Here is a 24,828-nt window from a genome sequence, read left to right as displayed (position 1 = left end):
GCAGATTAACAAATGACGAACGACTGGTTGGAAGGCCTCGTATGCCCTATCTATAAAAAGGTTCATTGATTGGATTGTTGCAACTATCGAGGCATTACGTTGCTCAACTTCGCATACAAAGTGCTCTCCCGTATCCTGTTCTCAATGTTGAGACTGTTAACGGAATCGTTTGTCGGCGAATACCAGGCTGGTTTTCGGCGGGACGCTCCACGACGGATCGAAATTTCACCCTGCGTCAGATCCTTGATAAGTTCCGGGACTCACCATGTGATTGTGGATTTCAAGGCGGCATACGACTTAGTGAAGAGAAACGAGCTGTGGCAGATCATGCTGGAACACGGTTTCCCGACGAAACTAATTCAGCTGAGTCGTATGACGCTGGAGGGATCGAAATCATGCGTGCGGATAGCTGGCGAGACATCAGCCGCGTTAGCAACGTTAGATGGAAGCAAGAAAATGCGCTCTCTAACTTACTGTTCAACATCGCTCCTAAATGGTGCAGTACGAAGAGCAAACGTGCAAAAAAAACGGTACGATCATCACGAAATCATACATGTTTTTTGGTTTTGCGGACGACATTGATATCATCGGTATCGACCGTGGGGCCGTGGAGGAGGCCGTCGTGCCTTTTAAGAGGGTAGCAACGAGATTGGGACTTGTCATTAACTCTGCCAGAACGAAGTACATGATAGCTGGTAGGGAGCGTCGAATTTCCCGTGGTGTTGGTGCAGAGGTGGAGATAGATGGGGAACGATTTAAGGTGGTTGATAAATTCGTTTATCTTGGTACACTTGTGACATGTGACAACGATGGGAGCCGTGAAGGGAAACGACGAGTTGCAGCTGCAAATAGGGCCATCTACGGACTACGTAACCAGCTAAGGTCCCGTAGTTTGCAAACTCGCACAAAACTAGCGCTGTATAGGACACTGATACTCCCGGTGGCCCTTTACGAGCATGAAGCATGGACACTGAAAGGAAGCTGATCGACGAATGCTCGGTGTTTGTTTTTCCCCAAAAAAAATACACTCTGAAAAAAAAATTTTTTTTTATTTGACAAGAAGTTAAACAAAAAATCAAAAATTATTCATCTTAAAAATCTTATTTTTTTCAATTTAATTTTTGTTTATAAAAACTACAAAAGCTTATCTAAATAATGAATACTGTCCGATTTTTGAGTAATCATGAAAAAAGCTGTGACTCTTTGAAAAAAAAAAATATTTTTTTCTGAAAGGACAAAATTATTATCAACAACTTTTTGATTAAAGTATTTCGGTATGGGTAGGTCGCAGAAGAGACATTTTCAAATTTTATATTTCTAGGAATCACTGCTTACAGCTATCACAGTTGCTACCTAAAATTACCACCTTAATGCGATTCCACCGGAGGGTCTCCTACGAAAAGCAGAAAACCAAAATGCAGAATCACGAAAAGCAGAATTACGAAAGGCGGAATATTTTATGAATCAGAATAACGAATGGCAGAATCACAAAGGGCACGAGTGGCGGAACCACAAAATGGTTTATTTTTTGGTCAATGTGTGGATATACTGCGAGTTTGAACAAGCATGGAAGAAGTTAATTGGTGTTTCAATCTGAGTTTATTGCCTATTTATAGCAAGAATTCCGCAAAACAACGTTATATGCGATGAAACACTCCCATTGGTCTCACAAGGTAATGATCTGTCGTAGTACTTTGTGCGATGTAAGCTGTGCAAACTTTAGCGGCATCTAGCTATCATAAATTCAGTCGTTTAGCAAAGCAAAGCATTGGTGCAACATTCCGATTCGGAACTCGACATTCTGTTTATTCATTCACAGACTTCGCAGCCGACCATTCAGTGTACAGGACATTTGCGGGGCTAGCGCTACGATCCTACTGACACTAACAGTCTCTCCCGAGCCGAGACTCGAACCTACGACGACTTGCCAGCATCGTGCCTCGAGAACATTTTACTGAAACGTTCGTGCTGATTATTTAAAGTATGTTGTATTTAGTATTCGAATACTTAGGAGATAACTGCCCAAAGTCGTACAAACTAAGAAAGGATTAAAACTGTTCATCCAGCAGTCGGAAGTTGATAATCGTTTTTGTTAATGTTCGCTTGGGCTTACTCATTGCAGTTTGGAATTTTTAACAATAGATCGAAAAGACCAACGTGTAAAACTTTCGACGGGAAAAATGGCATCGATTACGCGCAATAGGAAAAGTCCAGCTCCCCAAAACGCAAGAATCAGTCGGTAAAGTGCTGGCGAAACATTTGGGATTCGTAAGGCATAATGTTCTTCGACTATATTGAACTTGGGAAAAAAGCAATAAATATCATCGTTCATTATTGCATCAATTGGATGGCGAAGCATCCGCATAGGTGAAGAAAAAGTGCTCTTTTACCAAGACAACGCTCCCGCTCATTCTGTTCTTGATACGAGCAATAAATTGAGTAAATTGCACTATGAATTAGTTCCCCATCTTCCAAATTTGCCGGATTTAGCCTTGGTCAGTATTTCTAGTTTCCCCGACTAGAGGTGTAGCTTTCTGGCTGAAGAGGTAGAGTAACATAGACAGAGATAAATTGACATTTTTTTGGATTATTGAGTTATCTTGAAATTTCGTAAGCCAACGTGACGCGAAACCATGATGAAACGTTTACATTGTGATAAAAATTTTGTGAAAAATAGACTTCCGTTTTTTCTCATGCATCCTTGCAGTTTTTTAAATTTTAGAATTTAAATGCATGAAACTTTGCCAGTTTTTACATCCCATTGATGATTTATTTCATTCAGCTAATTCATTTGTACTCTTGAATACCGCTTCTGCATTATGAATTAAACTACGGTTTCAGATCTATCATCTCCCGGTGGCCGGATACTCAGAGACCGTGAATTACTGACGCAACTTGAGTGGAACCAGATAAGTAGCTTCTTACTTGCACTAACTTGCTAATGATACTTATGTATGATGATTGTGGAAGATTCCTCGGTCTCTAGTTGCAGTAAGTGTCGAACTAACATTCTTGGCCAACGAGCCGTGACCAGTTATTGACCAATAAAATGAGTGAGATCACCAGGAATTACATTACAGGCATCATGTTCACGTATGACCAAACAAGCTATTGGTAGAGTTGCTAGTTTTCTGAACATATTTTTACGCTCTATACCGCAAAAGCAGTAAACAAACCCTTCGGTGCTCTTATGAGGAAGCTGCTTCGCTCTATAGTATCACACCAACGGAGCTGCTTTTAGGGAAGACTTGAGTTAAAATTAAAAGCTATTTTCAAACCCCGAAACAACAACATGACTAACAACGCGGATAAACATCTAGCTGCACTAATGAGTTTGAAATATCATCATGATATCAAAAGACCGCGCAAAATATTCATCTCAGCAAAGCAGATGAACGACGTGTACGAATTTTCACCGTAGTGCCGAAGCAAACGCTGCAGTCGGCTCGATCCGAAAATGTGCATTCTCATAGTAGAAGATCAAGAGAACCCCTGCTCAAATGTCGTGAATCATCATCGAGCCAGGCCAGAGGGTTTCTGCGAGCTACTTTCGGATGCTCAGAGGAAATTTGACGCTCCACCGAGGGTACAAACTAGCAGATGACGATTTACCGTAAATTGAAATCGCAACAAATTTTCTCGCGCTACGCGCTTCTAGCACGTTTTGCCTCAGTACTTATTAAAATCCCATAGAATAAAAAAACTGGGACTCAGTTTTTTCGCCATCGAGTAAATTGTGTGCCGAGTTTGTTGTTTTGCTAAATCTGTGTTGTACGAAGCGGTAAGCTTGCCCCAGTGCTCGGTAAAACATACACACGGGACTCGCAACTCTTCACTAATGCTTGGGAGTCTCATGGAATCGGGCATCCTGTTGCATCCCATGCTCCCGCTACTCTGGACAGGCAATCGTAGCGTTTCATCTCACGTAATGCGATCAAAACGATTTGTTTATTTTTATTTTTAATATTCTGCTATATTTATATAATTCTCGTCGCTACATCATCGCCAAGCATCATCATCGCGTTCGCTCAGGCGTGTGAAAACTTGCGCGTTCGATGCGATGGGGTAGATCGACTGCGGTCTCCGCACATCTTTTTTTTTTCTAGGAAAAATAAATAGCTCGAGAGCAAATTTTATCCATCCATTTGAGCACGCATGTTTTGTAGTGCGCTTCCGCAACCTCGACGGTGCTGGTGGAGTTACTGGGTGCAGTTTGTATGTTGACAAGACCGGGAAAGTGCGTCGTGTACTGCAAGTCATCGTACCTACGGGTTTGCACAATGGGCCCCGGAGTGGCGCAGATGTGGACAAAATTAGGAGAGTAAAAGCATACTAAGTTTTATCGGCAGTGAAAGGTAATGGCATCAGTAATCTGGAATGTGCACAGAAAAAAATATTTTTGTCACCTTTCTCGCATAAGAAAAAGCAATCAATAGCGATTACTGTAAGGTGTTTTTGATACGAAGGAATATAGAACTCTCAAAAAAATCTTGCAATGACGATGGAGAAAGTGGTGTTTATCAAACTAAAAATCATATCAAAAATTGTCCAAAACAGATTTAACTCAGTTTTCTGGTCTAGCCTAAGTTACATCCTATTTTGGAAATATATTTCATAAATTTCATATTTAGCACTGATTTTTTTAGATTTGTCTTCTATTTGATGTCACTTTTTTGCCAAAGCACTTTGGACACAACTTTGTATGCATAAAAAATGGCTCCAAAATTGTGTATTTAAATGATCTTGGCAGTAAAATGAGATCTGCCATTTACAACCCCGACTGTCTGCAGTGTTCGGACTTCATTCGGATTCCTTGAATCACCCACCTACGGGGCTTGGGTGCAAAATTGATTCGATCCACCTAGATTCTGACTCATTAGACTGAACCGCAACAGCTCCATTTACTGTGATAAATGTTCCGTCCTGCGTCGCCGGCCACCGCAGCGGAATCCACCGCCGCGAAACAACGATACAATATGCAGCGGGGCCAGTCGAGACAGTTTGGTGTTTGTCGGATTCGGCACACATGAGCAGCAACTGCAGCGAAAGTGCATACCCAGCAGTGCGCGTTCAAAACAAGCGAAAGTAGAAATCCAACCGGGTGAATGTCGCCTGTTTTGCCGACAACAAATTGTCCCTTGCACGATGAGCGAAAAGACTCAGCCGTGTTTACGCTAGCCGCTGTGTATTTCTCCCAGTGCGAAATCATAGATGACACCAAATTGCTCAACACGCATTACTGAAAGATAAATCACCAAGACAGTTCATCACCCCGTGCTTGGATGCAGCGTACTGAACCGTCTTGACAGAAACTGCATCTGTGAGCTGATATGCACTTTTTATTACCTTCAACTGTTTATCATATCAATATGAAAATAAACCAATTTTGCCTCCGTTGAAAAATAAATTAAAATATTCGAAGGGCAAAGCCATGCCCATTCCCCATCACTTTTTTCTTACGGTGACGATTTTGGATGCTATTAACTCCAACGTTTAGTACAGGGCCAGCATAACCGAGAACGAGGCGGCACACTTCTCTAGCAGCAAATTAATTAGTTTTAATTAAATAGTTAATTAGAAGACATTTACACATTCGGATACTCACACGGTTGTGTGGCTTGTAACAGTGCTTCTCTAGCGATAGCGGTTACTAGTGAGTGCAAAATTAGCCAACGTTCGTCGGCAGTTGTTGCTTAGCTGAGATGCGATTTTTTTTTCTTGTAAGAAAAATTGGCTCTCCTTTGCTGTATTGAAAATTGTTACGTGACTTGGGGCACATGACATGCATAATAATGTTACTATGCTGCTGTCATTGGTTTATATATAAAAAGGCCGAATTTGATTGAGTTTTTTCAATAATGAAGAAACAATCGGTTCAATAGCTCTGTAAAGTTAATTCCCGTGCCCTTTACATGATGATCTGTTGCACCTGATCGTTGAGATCAGTCAGAGGAAGAACGATGAGGAGGACTCTACTAACTATAGAACTCAACTTGCATTGGGGGAAAGCAATCTAAAATTCGTATTATTGTCACCAACCAGGACAGACATAGAATGGTATTCAACAAAACTGCTTGCTGGGGATGAATTCAGTACGATATCTAAGATTATATTCCATGTGATATCGGAATATATATTTGTCATGCGTACCACAAGGAAGTAACGTAGGCTTTAGATTTTTATTCTACAATAAATATCTAAATCTTTTTTTCTTAGATAAGACTGGTCAACAAAATGAAAAAATTGCATGCCAAACCGGAAAAAATGAAAGATTATAGCTATTCAACCATTCCTATGAATTTTAGTGTCCCTAGCCATTACCCTTTTCCAGAGACTTAAATGACCGGCGAACCCGGCAATTTCTCTACAACACTCTCACATAAGTTGAGGAGTTTTGGTAATGGCCAGGGGCACCAAAATTCGCGGGATGGTTAGGGCAGCGGTTTTTTCGACTTTGTCGATCAGTGCAATCATATTTGGATGTGCGTAAAAGGATAATCACACGTCAAATTGACTCCCGACTTTTATATAATCGAAAAAGCATATTTTTCTTCATAAATTATCAATGAATGATCATTACGGTGTTAACTCATCGATAAATAACAAACACCAGAATTCCGCATTTATTATTTCTTTATTTGAAAAAAAAAACACTGTTTGCACTGTTAGCTAAAAATAGGCCATATTGCTGAAAGAAAGAAGTCAAATTGACGCGGATTATCTTTCCAGGGCTAAGAACTGTTTTTTAAAAATGTGTAAGAAAATACTGTTTTGTGGATAAACTCTTATAATTTTAAAATTTGGCTCTAAAACAAAATGGCGTCGAAAAAACATTAAAAATCGTTGATTTCTCAAAAACCCAAAATGGCGCCATTATTTGGTCTTTTAAGGTGAAATGGGTGCAAATTCAGGGAAATTTGGTTTTTCATCAAAATACATCAAATAAACACAGAAACCGAGGCAGGAGAAAAAGTAAATGTTTATTGCACTGTTTTATTAAATGCAATACAGCTTGACGAAAACTATTATTTTTCTACTCTCTCAACGACGTCAAAATTTGAATAAGTAAATTTAATACTATGAACATGTAATAAAGTTTATATAACAAAAGCCAGATAAAGTCCTTAGTTGAATGATTTTAGGACTTTATGAAAAATGATTTTCGGATGTCGGAGCATTATTTTTTTATTTTTATCTTCATTTACTGTTGTCGAAAATTAATATCCATCAACTCTGTCTCGCAACCAGTTTTAGTTTCCGGGGATTAGTTTTACACATTCATGATTAACGTAGGAGATCAAAGAAAGCACCGCCATTTGGGTTAAAGTGCAACACCTTCCTGCCAGATGTGGAATAAAATTTCATTTTCTTAATGTGAAGGCCACAACATGCTAGAACATGAAAACATTGCTTCCGAGTGATCACGTGGAATGATTCTAAAAGAAGAATTTGTTTCCATATTTTAGTTACATGAATAAAATATTAATAAATACTAAAATTCTAAGCACATGGAAGTGCGGCATACTTTTAAGGCAACTGGGTGCATATCTTTTACCGATCGCAAAAATAGACTGTTCCAAATACACATTCGTGTTCCGACCGTTTTCCTTTGTTCGGAAGCATCACCGTAATCAGTGACTAATGATTCTAAAACGCAGAATCCTCTACCTTTACCATCTGTCGGAAGCAGTCGCGTGTTTTGGGTGCCGGATTTACTCCACTCCCCGGCACGAAGCTCGACTGCGCCCCTCGCCGTCCTATCGTGCCAACACGGCTAAACTGGCGGCTCTTCGCGGTCACCGAGTGTGTGAGTAGTGTGAAACTAAATGGTGGCATTCATCGTGTCGTCGCGAGTGAAAATATGCTGAAATTCTGGCAGCCGATCACCGGACCGATTACCGAGCTGAGTGAGCTTGACACAACATAAGCACAACAGCTGTTACTTTTGCTTTTTGTTCGACTCAGCTATAACGGTTGGCTGCTCTACTGATCTGACCGCGATGATCCCGACAGCTCTGACTCATCGCCTGTTTGGCCTTTCGAAGATATTTGCACACAAACCCTGCACAGACGACGAGCCGTGAGAGACCGTGCGCGGATGGCAAGTGAGCGCAGGATCGACCGAAGAAAGATCCTAAAATTTTCGAGATTTTAACGATGCATTAAAATCCAACTGCAAAAGATTTATTGCTTGCGGAGCAAAATGTCGGTTACAAGCGCAGCCTTGGGTTTGGATTTTCAAATCTGTACTCTAGGGAGCTTAGGCACGTCCGCGAACTCTCGAACGACTGAGCATTTCAGGCGGTTTGGGTACAATTATTGGAAAATTGATTGCGGCACTTGTTGAATTTAATTTGATGTGCATATTCGTCGTACCTACTTTTACATTGTGTTTCAGGGGTTTGCAACTTTATGTGATTCGTAGATTTTACTGTTTGTCGTGACAATCGGAAGAGCAATAAATCATTCTATTAACGCTAGTGTTTGCGTTGCCAGCCAGAAGCGATAGTAAAATGGAAAGTCTGTGCTACGGTGCTTCGTGCGGATCAACGCAATGGTCATAAAAACGCTAGCCATCATAAAAAAATTGCACAGGTTTACCTAGTAACGGTATGAACAGTTTAACTTTCTGGTTTGAACCCCCGAAGGTGACTTAACAACACGAATTATTTCACCGAGCAGTGTCATCTAGTCCTTCTCATACTAACTATTTTCTGTGCTAAAATAAGTACGTACATCTTTATTCTGAAAATATTCATTCAAAACCTTATAAACTCTGCGGCATTCAATTTTTGTTCCACATATTCACATGAACAATTTACGAAGTGTTGAACATATATAATAAGATTATTAGTTTTACATTAAGTTTTAACCGTTTGGATTTTTGTTCCGAGTTTTTAGCTTAAACTCATGACTTGAATTCTTTTTGACAGGAATTAATGCATGCGAACATAAAAAGAACAAATAGGAGAACAGACCCATAACTCGTCCCCTTTATTACAGCCAAAATAACTGATCTAATCATATTAGAAAGAAATTTTTTCCTGATGGGTGTCCAAACCCCCCCATCTCTGAAATGTGACGGAAATGTAAATAATACTAGATCGCATAACTATTTTGGAAATATTCTGTTGCTACCAAAATGTTACAGTTATAAAATAAAAAAAAAACTAGTTAATGATGTAATGCAATTACAGTATGCAAACAAGTGCATACCCCCCCCCCCCCCTTTGAACTAATTTTACGATTTGTTTGTTGTTTAGGTTAATTCAATGAGTGTTTTTTATTACTTTATCAATAAATGTTTATTTATTACATTCCCATTAAATATAAGGCGGTAGTAAATTTTCTTCAAACTTTATGTGATAAATTATGAAGAGAATAACAAATTACGCAAAAAAGTTCGTCCACCCCCAAACGGATACTACGATTTGAGTGTTTAACAGAATTCTAGTGTGTATTCTATCACTTTCGTCAGCAGCTGATTTTGGGTTTGAAAGTAGGTTTCATGCAGATTGCTTAAGTATTACTATTATTGAAATATTTAAAAAAAAAGAACTATTTTCGAGCACAATTTGTCCTTACAATTGTTATCCAGTCTTGTTTTCAAGTAATGATTTAAGAATCAAAAATTGAAAGATTTCAGTATATTTTCTAGTAATATTGTTCTGTAACATTTAAATTCAATGTAGGAACACTTTTTATACGAAATATTTGCTTCAAAATTGGAACTAGTGGTGAAACGCGAAGCACACTGTTTCCAAAGCTGCAAAAACGTGATCGAAATTATTTTCACCCCAAAACATTAATTTTAGAGCCTCCATGTTATAGAAGTTGGAATTTCATGATTAATCCACTCAACAGTGAGAAACGAATTTTATTTTTCTCATTTTGGGATACAAAAATCCACTTTGTTCAGCAAAGTTGTGGCAAACTTTAAAGGAAACAACTTTGTGAAAGACATCATACTTCTATCTATCTATTTAAAAGGACTTTTGTGGAGTTTTCTATAGATTACTACTAAACATCTTTTTCTACAATTTTTAAATTACTACTAAACATCTTTTTCTACAATTTTTAAATGTTCTACAAAACTGTTTGCTACAACGAAACAAACAATAACTTCGAAGAAAGTTTATTTTTATCTCACATATATTTTTGGTTGTTGACGATATGAATTAAAATAATGCGCAAATTTACACTAATTACTCTTAACACAAAAAATAATGATTTTAGAGTCGCAGTGTCTTCAGTAAAGTTGTTCTATTAATTGTTCTCCATTTTGTAGGAGTTAAAATTTTATGATTAATCTACCTAAAAGTGAGAAATGAGTTTTATTTTTCTCATTTTTGCATATAAAAATCCACTTTGCTGAGTAAAGTTTCAGCACACTTTGTAAGAAACAACTTTGTCGAAGACCCAATACTTGTATCTGCTAATTTATATGAACTATTGTGAAGTTTTCTCTAGAATGCTCCTTGACATCATTTTTCTGATATAACTTTTTATAGTGATTTTCTAAAATTTTTCAATGTTCTACAATGTTGTTAACTATATTAAAACCCACAAGTTCACGGAAAAAAGTTTTTTTAATCTCTTAAGTTTATTTAGGTATTAAAGAATTAAATATAGAAATAGTTTAATCTTCAGATATTATTATAGATATATTTTAGTAAATTAGTGCATTGTTTCAATAAAAATCTTAAATAACCAATGAAATATGAGAGATAAAAATAAACTTTCTTCGATGAAACTGTTCGTTTTGTGACAGCAAACAACAATGTAGAACATTGAAAAATTGTAGAAAATCACTATCAAATGTTATATTGAGAAAATAAAATTTTAGTGGAAATCTGTAGAAAATTTCACAAAAGTGCATTAAAAACGCAGATAGAAGTATGGTTCCTGTGACAAAGTTGTTTCTTATAAAATGTGCAACAACTATACCGATCTAAGTGAATTTTTTCATGCAAAAATGAGAAAAGTAAAATTCGCTTCTCACTGTTAAGTGGATTAATCACAAATATGCAACTTCTATAAAATGGAGAATGATTAATGGATCAACTTTTCTAAAGGCACTATTGCTCTAAAATCTATTTTCTTGGGTCAAAATAATTTCGATCACGTTTTTGCAGCTTTGGAAACAGTGTGGCGAAGGCCTGTTTTGTATCATGATCGGACCAGCATTGAACCATGATTGGACCAGCTTACTTCTGAGACATCACCCCCTAACTTTGCTTATGCTTTGCGAAACAAAACAATGAAACTGATACGAAGATAGAGACTCTTCCCTTTCTTTCACGGTCTCAATTGAAATTAGCACCGCATCGCGTCGTTTGATGATAGTTTTCTAATACCACAAGTTGTCAATAACATCCAATAAATACGTTACGCAAGTTCCAATCAATATTTCCTCCCTCTTTTCCATATATGCGTGAAGCAGTCTCCGTCAGCGCTCATTGTCATTTTCAATTGAGAGTGATGGTGATAATCTCCGCTTTCAATTGAAAAGTATTTGTATCAATTTCAAGCCTTTCAGTTGTCAAAATCAAAGCAAAAGCTTTCGACTGGGTTTCATGTGCCTCACGAAGTGCTCGAAAATGATACAAATGCATTTCAATTCAAAGCGACGGGTCAAAGCGTCACTATAACCTGTCAATTGTCAATTGAAAATGACTTTGTCAGGCTCTGCTTGATATACCCAATGAAGGATTTCACGTTTAATTCATTGGAACAGAATATAAATGATGAAGCTTATTTTCTATACAATTAAACATCTCAAAAACGTAAGGTTCGCAAATCAAAGAAAAACCGTTAAAACTTCAGTACAAACAGCTCATCATGCTTTAAATTGGAAAAATATACCTCAGTGTCAACCTTTTTTAAGGAAAAGACTTCTTTCCGCGTATTTCGTCCAGTTTGCGGGAAAGTGATAAATTATAATCAGGGGCGACTCGTCCATAGGTGCAACCTGTGCATTGCACATGGGACCGTCAGGCAAAACTCGTATTAAGTATTTTAAAGACTATTTGGAAGCTGGATATTTCAACTTTTATTTTGCAATAGCAACAAGGAGAATAAATTGCGTTTATTCGCGGACATTATTGAATTTGTAATTGAACAGGTAGGTTTCAAAGTCACGAGTCGCCCCTGATTAAAATATATAAAAATTTATTTTTGTGGATGTTTGGTTGTCGAAGCTTTCATCGAGGCATCTCAAACACGTCTTAGCTTAATAAAACGGTCATAAATATCTAATACAATGATAAATATGACTAAGAAATATAAAACAAATAGCTTTTATTCTTTCAAACAACTTTTTGAAACAGATAACGACGAACGATAACGTTGTTAGTCGTTATCGTTCGTCGTTATCTGTTTCAAAAAGTTGTTTGAAAGAATAAAAGCTATTTGTTTCAGTTTTGAAAAATTCACAGATAGTGCTATCGTGAAGTGATAGCCAATCCCACTAAATTGAAATAGCATAGCAGCGCTTCCGCGAGATATTTCAACCAACAGTTGAAAGGCTATGAAAATACAACGTTTTCAAGAGAACGGTTGGTTTAAAATTAAACAAAAAATGGAACAAAAAAGGAAAGCTTCTGAGTACTTTAACAGAATGGACATAAATTGTTTTTCAGTTAATACATACATGTCAGCAACATACTCTATTCTAACCATTTAGCAAGAAAATTTGGCTCGAGTATAGGCTCTCACCAGCATTGCAAACTTTCACTGTCATGAAAAGATTTTCAGTTGAAATTGAAATATTAGAATTTAGATTTTCAACGAACGAGCTGAGAATGAAAGAGACTTTTAGCTCCAATCAATTGACAGTGATTGTTAGCTAGCAGCATTTCTGTGATTTCGCACACGCTGTGTTGCTTCAACGATATTTATGTGGTTGAGAATGTAGATGCTTATATAGTTCATCGATTTCATGCAATCAATTGGCTCAAATCAAATAATATAGATATTAAATCAGACATCTCATTTCTTTCAAAGACCGGACTTTTATTTAAAATTGACACTGGGGTCACTGAAGGTAGCTGTAACTTGAGACAGTGAAAATGCTGTTTTTGTCATTTTCGTTTGCACTGTCGAAAATTTGCAGCACTGGCTCTCACACTTCAGGCATAAAAGATGATGAATTGCACTGTACGGCAAACTACTTCATCATACATTGTTTCTCAAAATTGTACTTATGGAGTGAGCTATCGGCAAAACGAAACGGTAACCGAAAAAAACACCCAGAAATTGAATAAACAAGCTGGCCGTATTTGAAACTCCAATAGAATTCATAACGTTTTCGAAATAATATAGAAAGGTTCGAAAATATTCTAGAAGCACGAACAAATGTCAATTTCGGAAATTGAGATCCAGTAGCAAAAACCAATAAGCATCCATCAATTGTGGCAGGCAATCTCAACTAAATGGGACCAAATCACCCCGGAAACTTGTTGAATCAATACGACGATGACGAGCAGTTATTGAAGTTAAAAGTGGTCACACGAAGTATTGAAACTATGTGATCCAAAGAGGTGGATAATTTTTTTTTGCATTATTTTTAAACTCTTTTGACATCATGTCTTAAATGCAACAGAATTCGTTTCTAATATTAAACTCGCTTGAATGGGCATTGTTTTTACATAAATAATAATAAACTGAACAACTACAAACTGTGTTTAAATTCTTTGTAGTCTCAAAATTTTGATTTCTCGGTAGAGTAAATCTATGTTTAATCTCTTTCTGTAAATCTTTATAAATAGTTTTAAAACAGGGTCACGAGAACGTTTATATTGACGTATGCGGACATTTTCAAACGAATTAGAAGTTTAATATTTTCGTCAATTATTGGTGAATCAAATTTCACTTGAGTCTTTGACCAGAATAATTTCTGGCATCAATAATTGCACATTTCAATGCTTCCAAAGCGGAATCAATATTTACTTCGTTTTGCAAATCTAGCTCATTATTGAAATTTCTCTCAATATGAGTTTTGTATCTTTCCCAATTAGCCTTGTTATGATTAAAAACAGAGCTCATAGGGTTTAAAACTGATTCATGTCATACAGAAAAAGTTATTGGAATATGCAGGGGCGGATTACCGCGTAGGCGAAGCAGGCGGTCGCCTGCTTGTCAATCATCGAGGGCCGGCAAACAGACGGCTAATGCGTGTGCTTATTTTTTAAGCGACGAGGAAATTTTTTCTCTCTCTAGCAGGATTTCTATTCACGTGCGACGCGACCATCCACATTTTCATGTACTAACGTTGTACTAACACTCCACATGCCACAGTCTACTTGCAAAATTTCAGCTCAGTCGGACTTCGAAAAGTGGTGCCTCGAAGCGGTCAAAATTTCACTTTTTCGGCCGATAAGAAATGCACAGGTAGTTCGTAAAATGTTCGATATTGAAAAAAATGGTCTTATAAATGCATGAAACGTCGAGATCTGTCATAAACTCTTAAACTAATTATCTTAAACTTTTTTTGTAAAAATCAATTTTTGTAAAAATCAATCCGTTCCATGCAGCAACCAATCTTGTTGTTAGCGATGGTGCCAAGTCATGTTTTGATGCAGTAGACTTTTTCAGTGTCGTGCAAGAAATTTTAAACTTCTTTTCTGCTTCAACTCATCGTTCAAAAAACACATTACTTCTCTTACGGTAAAGCCTCTGAGTGGAACGCGTTGGAAAAGTCGAATTGATGCTGTCACTCCCTTGAGGTTTAATATAGGAGAAATTTATTATGCCCTATATGAAGCAATCGAGGATCTGAAGCAAGATGCGTTTGCAAGAAATACTGCAAAAAGCCTAGCAAAAGAAATTAAAAAAATCAAATTCTTATGCAGTTTAGTAGCTTGGCATTCAATTTTGTTCAAAATCAATTTAGTGAGTAGGTACCTTCAAAAAATAAATAGCAGTCTCGAAAACACTATAGACTTGATAGGCAGCGTTTAAAACTTTTCGAAAAATATGAGAAATGAAGGTTTGAATAGCATCATTACTGATGCTTTAGAAGTAAATCCGGAGTTTCAAACAGAAACACGAATTCGGCCGAGAATGATAAAGAAACAGTTTGCATACGAACAGTCAGATGAACCAATTACATCGAAAAAACTCTCTTTCAAAGTGAATTTCTTCTATTCTGTATTGGATGTAGCTATTGCATCGTTCTATGATCGATTCCAGTTAATGAAAAATCACAGTGACAATTCCAGCTTCTTGTATGATATTCACAGTTTAATGGGTTGTAGTACAGATCAGTTAGAGAAAAGTTGTCTACATTTACAGAAAATCCTCACACACAAGAAAGAGTGTGACATCGATGGACATGAAATGCACCAAGAACTTGTTAGTTTATCACCTTATTGCCAGCTGAGACGACTCCAATGAATGCGTTAAACTGCATCACAAAAAATCAACTGATTGATACTTTTTCAAATGTTTTTGTATCTTTGAGAATTTTACTCACTTTACCCATTAGTGTAACAGGTGGTGTTCTTTGAGCTCCTGGAAAAGACATACAATGAAAGCGCAGCTCAATCGGTAGCGAACAGCTGTATCGTGCCATCCATCGGATCATACTGAGAGTGTGGTCTGATGAAGAATTGCCCTCGGACTGGTTGGAGGGTCTCATATGCCCGATCTACAAAAAAAGGTCATCGCCTGGACTGTAGCAATTATCGGGGCATAACTCTTCTCAATACCGTGTACAAAATTCTCTCCCGCATCCTGTTCCACAGACTGAGGCCGTTGCAGGAGACCATTGTTGGCGAGTACCAATGCGGTTTTCGAGGGGGACGCTCCACGACGGACCAAATGTTTACCTTGCGACAAATCCTCGATAAAATTTCGAGAATTCAACTTGCAGACGCACCATCTGTTCATAGACTTCAGGGCAGCGTACGATTCAGTTAAGAGAAATGAGTTATGGCGGATCATGCTCGAACATGGCTTCCCAACAAAGCTGATTAGGCTGATACGTGCCACCCTTGAAGGTTTTACATCAAGCGTCAGGATAACCGGTGAGATATCGGACCCTTTCGTGACGTTAGATGGTTTGGAGCAGGGTGATGGGCTGTCGAACTTATTGTTCAACATCGCATTGGAAGGTGCTATACGGAGGGCTGGTGTGCAGAGAAGCGGCACCATCATTACGAAATCGCACATGCTTCTAGGTTTTGCGGATGATACCGACATTATTGGTATTAATGGTAGAGCAATGGAAGAGGCCTTCGGACCTCTCAGGCAAGAAGCTGCGAGATTGGGGCTTGTCATAAACTCTGCCTAAACGAAATACATGGTGGCTGGCAGAGTGCGTGGTAGTCCGTTGGAGGTTGGTGCTGCGGTGGTGCTAGATGGGGAAACATTTGGAGTAGTTGACGAATTTATTTACCTGGGAACATTAGTGACATGTGACAACGAGGTTAGCCGTGAGATAAAGAGGCGGATAGCAGCCGCAAACAGGGCCTTTTACGGACTACGTAACCAGCTAAGGTCCCGTAGTCTGCAAATCCATACTAAACATGCACTCTATAAAACACTGATTCTTCCGGTGGCTCTCTACGGCCATTAATCATGGACGCTGAAAGAGGCCGATCGGTGAGCTCTTGGTGTTTTTGAGCGTAGGATTTTGCGTTTAATCCTTGGCGGCAAACTAGAAAATGGTGTTTGGCGCAGACGCATGAACCATGAAGTGTACCAGGCATACAAGTCGGCGGATATAGTCAAGCGGATAAAACACGGCAGGCTTCAGTGGGCTGGGCATGTAACGAAAATGCCGGATGAGCGTCAAGCGAAGGCTATATTTAGCAGGAATCCCGATAGAGGTCGTCGACTTCGGGGTAGACCCCGCACTCGTTGGATGTGTGCTGTCGACGAGAATGCACGCGAAATAGGTGTTAGGGGCGATTAGAGTATAGCAGCCCAAGACCGAGTGACATGGCGACGTATTTTGGATTCGGCACTGGATTGATAATCGGTCTGTCGCCTTAAAAGTAAATTAAGTAAGTAACAAATGGCGAGAGAAGTTTCTCAAAATTAGAACTTATAAAGACGTAACTACGATCGACCATGTCGCAAGAACGTTTGTGTGGCTTGGCGATAATATCGATAGAAAGACAGGTGCTTCAAGAAATTGATATGTCGGAAACGATAAAAAAAATTTCAACATTGAAAGCATGAAATGTTCATTTTTGAATTGTTAACACAACACATGATGTCTAATCAAATTTTCGAGTCTATAGAAAATGCGTTTCATATAAAATAAAAATTTGAGGGGGGGGGGGGGGCGGCAAAATCAGTCTTCGCCTGCAGCTCAAATCAGCCTTCGTCCGCCCCTGGGAATATGGTCAGAATCAAAATCAGCAGGTGTTATCAATTCACTACATACATGACTTTGATCTGTTAGTACCAAATCGAATGTTGATGGATTTCTTACAGAAAAAAAAACATGTAGGACTATTCGGAGACAAAATAGAATAGCATCCTAAGGAACAAATATTGAATAAAAACTTTGTCATTGGAATTACTTTGAGAATTATTCCATGATCGATGGTTAGCGTAAAATCACCGATTATAAAATATTTGAACGATTTCTGGTGAGTTTATGTAACTCACCTTTGAAATAATTTTTGTGCTCGCGTGTGCATTGGAATGGTAAATATGCTGCGACAATAAATAAAATCCCAAGTTCAGTTTAAACTTCAATCCCCAAAGTTTTAATAACTTTTGTCTCATGATGGGGAAGAGCACGATGTTTGATTCGGCGATGAATAACAATTACAACTCCACCGCCGGAACCCTGAATTCTACCATATCTATGAACCACGTAATTGGGATCAAATTTTAATTTAATGTTGAGCTTCAAAAATATTTCAGTAATAATTACAATATGTGCATTATTTACTGTTGAAAAATTAAAAAGCTCATTTTCATTGGCCTTCAATGAGCGAGCATTCCAATTAAAATTTTTGATCGGTTTATTTAAAATCATTGCTAAATTTTAAATTAGAAACAATTTAAAGTGTAAAATTTCTCCCAATTTGAATGGCTTCAAACATTGATTTTGCCTGCAACATGGCGTTCATAAGTTCGAACATTGCCTGTTGCAGAAAAGGAAGTTTGCCTGCCGTAATAGGCCCCAGGCAGTTGACATTGGAAAAATATTTTCGTAGCAATATTAGCTGGGGTAATCAATGTATTTTTATTTTCTACCGTATTTTGTTAATCACCACATTAACGGTCATTTTCAAACTACCAACAACAACAATATCGCACGCTAGCCTTGGGGCTAATAGCGGACTCGATCAACTAGATTAGTTGAGAGAATCCGTTATCGATATTGTTTTTTGGCACATTTTGCATGTGTAGGATAAGTACAACGATACACCGTGCCCCAGTGCTGGGTCGAGAAAATTTCCAGCTCGAAAAGTTCCTCGACTCGATCGGGAATCGAACACGATATAACAACCGTGTAGGAGAGCTAGCCGACCGACATTGCTAACCACAAAGCCACGGGGACCACGAACTACCAACATCAGGCGAAATAATAAACGGGTATGCAAAGGAGTAGAAAAATTGGCCGGTACAGCGGGACTTGGAGAATTATGGTTTGAAGTTTTTTTTACCCTGCCTTAACTTAACAATGGCTAACAGGGCCTATGCCAAGTAATCTGTCAAAGTAATTTTGATCTCATCAACGGTTTGATCGGTAGTGAGACTTTTCAAGACAACCTTGAACAGCTTGGCGTTCTTGGTGTCGTAGGTGAAAAATGTGTACATCTTGTCAGTTAAATACTGAACAAAACGGTTACTACCCTTAATTGACTCGGGTAATAAGCGGCATTCGCCTATACGGCCGATTTGATAGATAGCTTCACCATCAGAAATAAACGTTGAAAGTTTCTTTTTAAAAATATTAAATTCAGAAGAAATAGTTACCACGATATGTGGAATTTTTTCAAATAAATAATTTCACCAGCTTCTTGCTCAAGCAAAATATCAAAAACATTTTCGCTGCAGACACTCGAATTGCCCGAGAGAGAATGCTCTCTTTTTCTCCTCGTAGTGATGCGCGGTTTTCCTTTCGCCCTATCATTTCAGGTGATACGAAATAAGTTAAAAACAAATGTTGAATTCAAAAGCAGGTAGTCTTGATAAAGATTGATGTGACATTTAGATAGTCTTTAAAAGACGCGCTGACTAAACACACGTCGCTTGTTGTGTTTTTTCTCCATACGCTTGTCGATAGGGGAAGAAAGGATAACAACGAGAGAATGCTGACTGAGTATGCTGACTGAGTAGCAGCAGAGGTGTGGTGCGGTGAGAGGAAAAGGGTGGTGGAAGGCACTACTTCGGCTGCGGTTGAATTGAGTAAGAGTATTCAGAACCAGACTGTTCCAGCTCCTGCCATGTGTACAGGTGGAAGAGCCTGATTATTGATAGTTGCAGGTGGCCATTGAAAGCAACACGTCGAAGTGATGTTGAACGGTGTGAAAGGCAGGAGACTAGTCGAAGGTAACAGGAGAGAAATAGGGGAGGATGAACGAGCTGTGGATCAGCTAACCTTCGACAAGATGAAAAAAGCTTGCAGGGTGTTAAAGAACCACAAATCCGCTCGAAAAGATGGCTTACCGGCCAATCTTTTCAATATCAGGAGCGGAAAACTGTATAGTGGAAATCACCAGATTATCCTGATAGTATGGTCTGAAAGGAAACTACCTACAAACTGGTTCGAAGGACTCATACCTACAAAAAAGGACGCAGGAAGTACTGTAGCAACTATCGGGGACTAAATCGTCAATTTCGCATTTAAAATTCGCTCCCGCATCCTATTCCATAGATTGAGACCATCGCAGAGGGCCTTTGTCGATGAATACCAGTGCAGCTTTCGAACGGGACGATCTACAACGTACCATATGTTCTCTTTTAGACCGATCCTAGACAAGTTTCGAGAACACAACTAGCAGTCACATCATTTGTTTATGAACTTCAAGGCGGCGTACGATTCAGTGAAACACAACGAGATGTGGCAGATCATGCTTAAACGTGGTTTCCAACAAAACTGTTTTCACATCAACCATCAGGACTGCGGGCGAAATTTCGGACGCGTTTTTGACATTGAAAACCATCATCACCACAACGAAGTACGTGGTGGAGTGTGTGGTAGTCCCACGGGTGTTGGTGCTATGATGAAGACACTTTTGAAGTGGTTGATGAATTGGTTTATCTTGCTACACTCGAAGAGACGGATTGCGGCAGCGAACAGGGTTTATTACAACTTGCGTAGCCAGCTTAAGTCTCGCATACTAAAGATCAGCGAGTTTTGTGCTGTTCAAGATGACTCCCGGTGGCGCCCTACGGACATGAATCGTGGACGTGAAAGATCGATCGGCAAGCGCTATGGGTGTTCGAGCATAAAATCCTGCGATCAATTCTCGCTACGTTGGTTCTGTGCTGTCGACAAGGATGCCCGAACAGTGGATATAAGGGGTGATTGAAGAAGCCCAAAACCGAGTTTCATGGAAATGTATTCAATATTCGGTATAAGATCTCTATGATCTTTCGCCAGAATAGTAGAGTGAGGAAATAGCTCGCTCCTTCACCAACGTTATAACTTATAAGAAATGAGGTTTTTGACCTTATGCCATGTAGCGCAGATAATATAGCTTAACGACTTATGCCATGCAGCGCAGACATTGCCGAGAAATTAAAAAAAAAAACAATGAGTTTAGTTCAGACCACAGACACATCGTTTTTAAGTTAATCATTCGTGACTCAAACCAATACACCTATTCTGGGTTAAACTTCACAGTGTTCTATACTCCAGATAGCTGGTAATCGATCAATGTTTTCAGAATTCTAACTGAAAAGCTTTAAGGACACAAATAATCTTGTTATTTGTGTTCCTGTTAGGTTGTATAGACATAGGAATTTTACATGGTTGACTATGCAATTGAAAGAGCTATCGTGTGGCGAAATATTGCATATTGAAACTGGAAACGTAGCAAATCTCGCAGTAGTCTCGAAAATCAAAACCGCTGAAGAAAACTATGGGAAATGGGTTGTTCGATGTAAGTAGTTCTAGTAAACGACTACAGAGTAATATTAGAAGACTAGGTATTTTCTCTAAGAAGGCATCTGTATCAGTATTAGTTGTTAAAGCGTTTGAAAAGCCTATTGAACCACAAATGTCTGATGACACTGGAGATATGGGTTTGTAAAGTTGTTAAGAGATGTTTAGTGAGGAAAGGGTACAGTACTGCAACTGCATTGTTGAAAGTTCTTGATGATATTGCTCGTAGTATTGACAAAAAGGGTATTGCAGTACTACTGTTGATTGATTTTGCCAAAGCCTTGATCGGGTTTAACATCGGGTTTTTTTTATAGTTGTCCTGTCGTAATTTGTAAATGGAGTCTTACACATAAATCATACTACAACAAAGGGTATGACTATTTCAAAATCAATCACATTATTCGGCTTACCGATTTTGACTAAGTGACTTTGGTAAAGTGAATAATCATGGGTTGATCTTTATGTCCAATTTGTGTTGGGATTCTCATATAAATTTTCAGATTAGAAAAAAAAATTCAAAGCGCCTAAACAATTGAGTATAACTACTAAACACTTAAATGTGCAAATCAAACTTAATCTTTTTAAAACTTAAATTTTTCTATAAGGTTTCAATTTTTTGTAAGGTAATCTTATCTAACGCCGCACTGCAACCAATAGAAAAACCAGAATGATTTTGAACTGCTGTATAAATATGTACTGTATTGAACACATAATATACCTAGACTTGAAAGGGTCGCTCAGTTACTTAAAAGTCAAACTACTTATTTGTAAAAATAATACTTTCTCGTAATGCATGTGTAAATAATAGATTGATTCCGTACCAGTCAAGGATCTCTAACCTAATTCTATTATCATATCACTTTCAAAGTCACGGTTCTGATAAATCTTGCTAACTGTCGCTCCGTAGATTTGCTTATGTTTGCTAATCAAAAACATAACGCGAAACCTTCAGGTGAAGATAACGATAAATCGATTGTAAAAGTATTGTCTTTCGGTGATGGAAAGAATTCACGTATTAAATGGTAAGTGAAAATTTTAGAAGAGGTTCTATCTACTTACCTGGATTGTCAACTAAATCTCGTAGGGGCTCTTCTGTGTCGACTGTTTTCCATGTCATAGACTACAATACAATAAAAAAAATTAACACTTATCAGCTCAACATAATCATCTACCAACCGGATCAATAGTCACACTGAGAGGACTATGCGCGTGACTTGCCGATGGAACGGCATTCTTCGGAGACACCGGTGACAGTGGAACCTGTGGTGGAGGTGATTTTGCACGATTCCTTCGGGCCGCCGTATTATGATAGCCCAAGTCTGGACTGCCAAAACCGGCACCAGCTCGGTTACTTTTGGTGTAGTGCCCACTACCTCCGCCGATGGCGTCATTTTTTATTTGATAACGACCGTAATCTGACGTTCGAGTGTATGCGTTACGACCGCTGCCGGTTACAAGGCGATGGTCGTTACTGCGGAAACCGGAAGCACGAGATATGCTACCTGCACTGGTGACACTGCTGCCACTTATGGGTGGCTTTGTGTTAGTATTGATGGTGCTTTTCGATGTAACCGTGTTGTGTCCTTTGCCATAATAAGTTGAACCAAAGCTTGACGTAGTGCCATACTGGTTTGTGTCTAGGGTATTGTCATCCCGATGATAGGATTGCTCCTGCAAGAGATTTATGGGATGATGAAAATCTGTTGCTAAATTGTTATAAGTGAAAATATATGTCTTTAATTTTATTTAATGTTTTAACTAGTTATTATTGTTGAACATATTTACCTCATCATCATCATCGGCATAATCTGGATATTGAATCGGCTCATTCTCTCCCGGGAAAAACCGACACAACTGATTCATGATGTCCATGACTTTTTGCATAGACGGTCGATCCGCAGGGTTTTGATTCCAGCAGTCGATCATCAGCCGTTCAATGGGCTTGGGACAGTTTTCTATCAGCCGAGGCCGGGTGCCCTGATGTACGCGCCACATAATAGCATACGAATTCTCTATACTTCGGAACGGTTGCTCCCGGGCGATTACTTCCCACAGGATGATTCCCCAGCTGAAGACATCGCATTTTTCTGTGTACGTGGAACCCTCGAATACTTCCGGGGCCATCCAGGCGGCGCTACCTTTGTTGTTGGTCATTCTGGTAGATTTGTCTGTTACAGTGCCAAAGTCGCAGATTTTCAACACGGTCCCATTTTTCACCAGTAATAGGTTGGGTGGTTTCAGGTCCCGATGAATCATGGCCTTTGGTGTCATATCATGTAGGTAGGCCACACCCTGTTGGATAAGAAATCGATTATCGTTCTGTTTAAATTTATCACTTGACAATGTTTAACTTCTAATTTTATCGACACTAATCAGATAAGTCATAAGAAATAAATCTAAGCTTACAATTTTTGCTAATCAAAAGTATGGTTCTTTAAGTTTAAAATTATTACCACTGGTTGTACAGATCAATTTGTACCATGATCATAAAAAAAATTTCAAATTTGACTTATCAGGTGATGTCCATTTGTAACACCAGTAGGTTTTCGCTATTATAAATTGAACAATGTAACTGAATGTTACGAAAACAGTAAATTATTCGCCACCTACCTCCGCACACTGTCTTGCCCAGCTCATGGCATGCGCTGCTGTGTAGAATGGTTTCGGCCGACAGTGCAGCACCGAGTGCAGTGAGCCTCCGTCAGCATATTCCATCACCAGACAAACGTTCGGTCGCTTCGTGCATGCTCCGTACAGACCGATTATGTTTGGATGGGCTACCCGTGACAGCTGACAGACCTCAGTGATAAATGCATTACGTTCCGATTCGACTTCAATGTACTTTACAGCAACAAAATTACTCTTCCATCTGCCTTTGATGACCGTCCCAAACGAGCCTTTGCCAACCGTCTGGAAGAAAACCAACGCTAGAGTATTTCCCAACGTTATCACCTAAAACAGCCACCCACCCCAATTCGTTCAACTTCGTTGATATCAATTTCGGTGACAAATGGAGGAAGAATGTCGGTCATACTTTGCCTTTGTGCGGCCATAGGAATCTGTGCCGGCGTAATAACCGGAAAACAATGACTAGATTTGTACACAAAACAAACGCAAAAACAACTATGCCTCCGCTAGCGGGTTTGGAAAACTCGCGTATAACAAAGCCGAAATTCGACACTTCTTATCTTAAAACTATCGGTAAAACTAATTCTGTTAGGAACCACCAAAAAAATCTTTTCTTAAAACAAAATAAACTCCATTATTTACACTAATAAATACAATTAAACTGAACGCAGAACACAATTTCTTCGATTCTTTTGACGTTTTGCTCCTGCTTGCATTGCATTTCTCGCCAGTACAGCAGCTGTTGCTGTCAAATATCAGCTGATGTATGGAACGTACTGAAAGCGGAATGGCTGTTCTTGGATTTGTATACACTGTGCATGAAAAGTAACTATAAAAGTTGTTGAAATAACCATAAAAGCAATTAACAATTCTTATTTGTAACAGCACCGTTTTCAAGAATGTGAAAATAGTAATAGTAAAAGTAATAGAAATAGTGACGTAGCTATTTGGGTTAACCATTGAGTTCGTCTAGTTGTTTACATTTGAAGCATTTACTAATACTAGAAAAATGCACTCTCCTCCTCACCTCTCTTTTATGGTCATTGATAAGCCAGCAGCAGAAATGTAATTTTGTGCTCTACCAGGGTCATGTTCTCCAGCAGTAGAAGTGTCACTTTGTG

At 38.7% G+C, this 24,828-nt stretch overlaps 1 protein-coding gene across 1 annotated transcript in view; it reads right to left on the bottom strand.

Moving 5' to 3' along the window:
• Nucleotides 1–24,432, bottom strand: part of LOC129718574 (mitogen-activated protein kinase kinase kinase 7) — a 59,864-nt gene extending 35,432 nt beyond the window's left edge. The window contains exons 1-5 of the mRNA XM_055669471.1: nt 24,049–24,432; nt 23,690–23,989; nt 22,865–23,371; nt 22,256–22,750; nt 22,139–22,199 (exon numbers count right to left, since the gene is read on the bottom strand). Coding sequence (XP_055525446.1) covers nt 22,139–22,199; nt 22,256–22,750; nt 22,865–23,371; nt 23,690–23,989; nt 24,049–24,132 — 1,447 coding nt within the window. The 5' untranslated portion in view covers nt 24,133–24,432. The remainder of the gene's footprint in view (nt 1–22,138; nt 22,200–22,255; nt 22,751–22,864; nt 23,372–23,689; nt 23,990–24,048) is intronic.
• Between the last annotated feature and the right edge of the window lie 396 nt (nt 24,433–24,828).

The sequence above is a fragment of the Wyeomyia smithii genome, chromosome 1 (assembly GCF_029784165.1).
Source record: "Wyeomyia smithii strain HCP4-BCI-WySm-NY-G18 chromosome 1, ASM2978416v1, whole genome shotgun sequence".
In the NCBI taxonomy this organism is placed as follows: domain Eukaryota; kingdom Metazoa; phylum Arthropoda; class Insecta; order Diptera; family Culicidae; genus Wyeomyia; species Wyeomyia smithii.
Note: the sequence above shows the minus strand (reverse complement) of the source record. Positions and strands in the feature narration are given on the sequence as shown.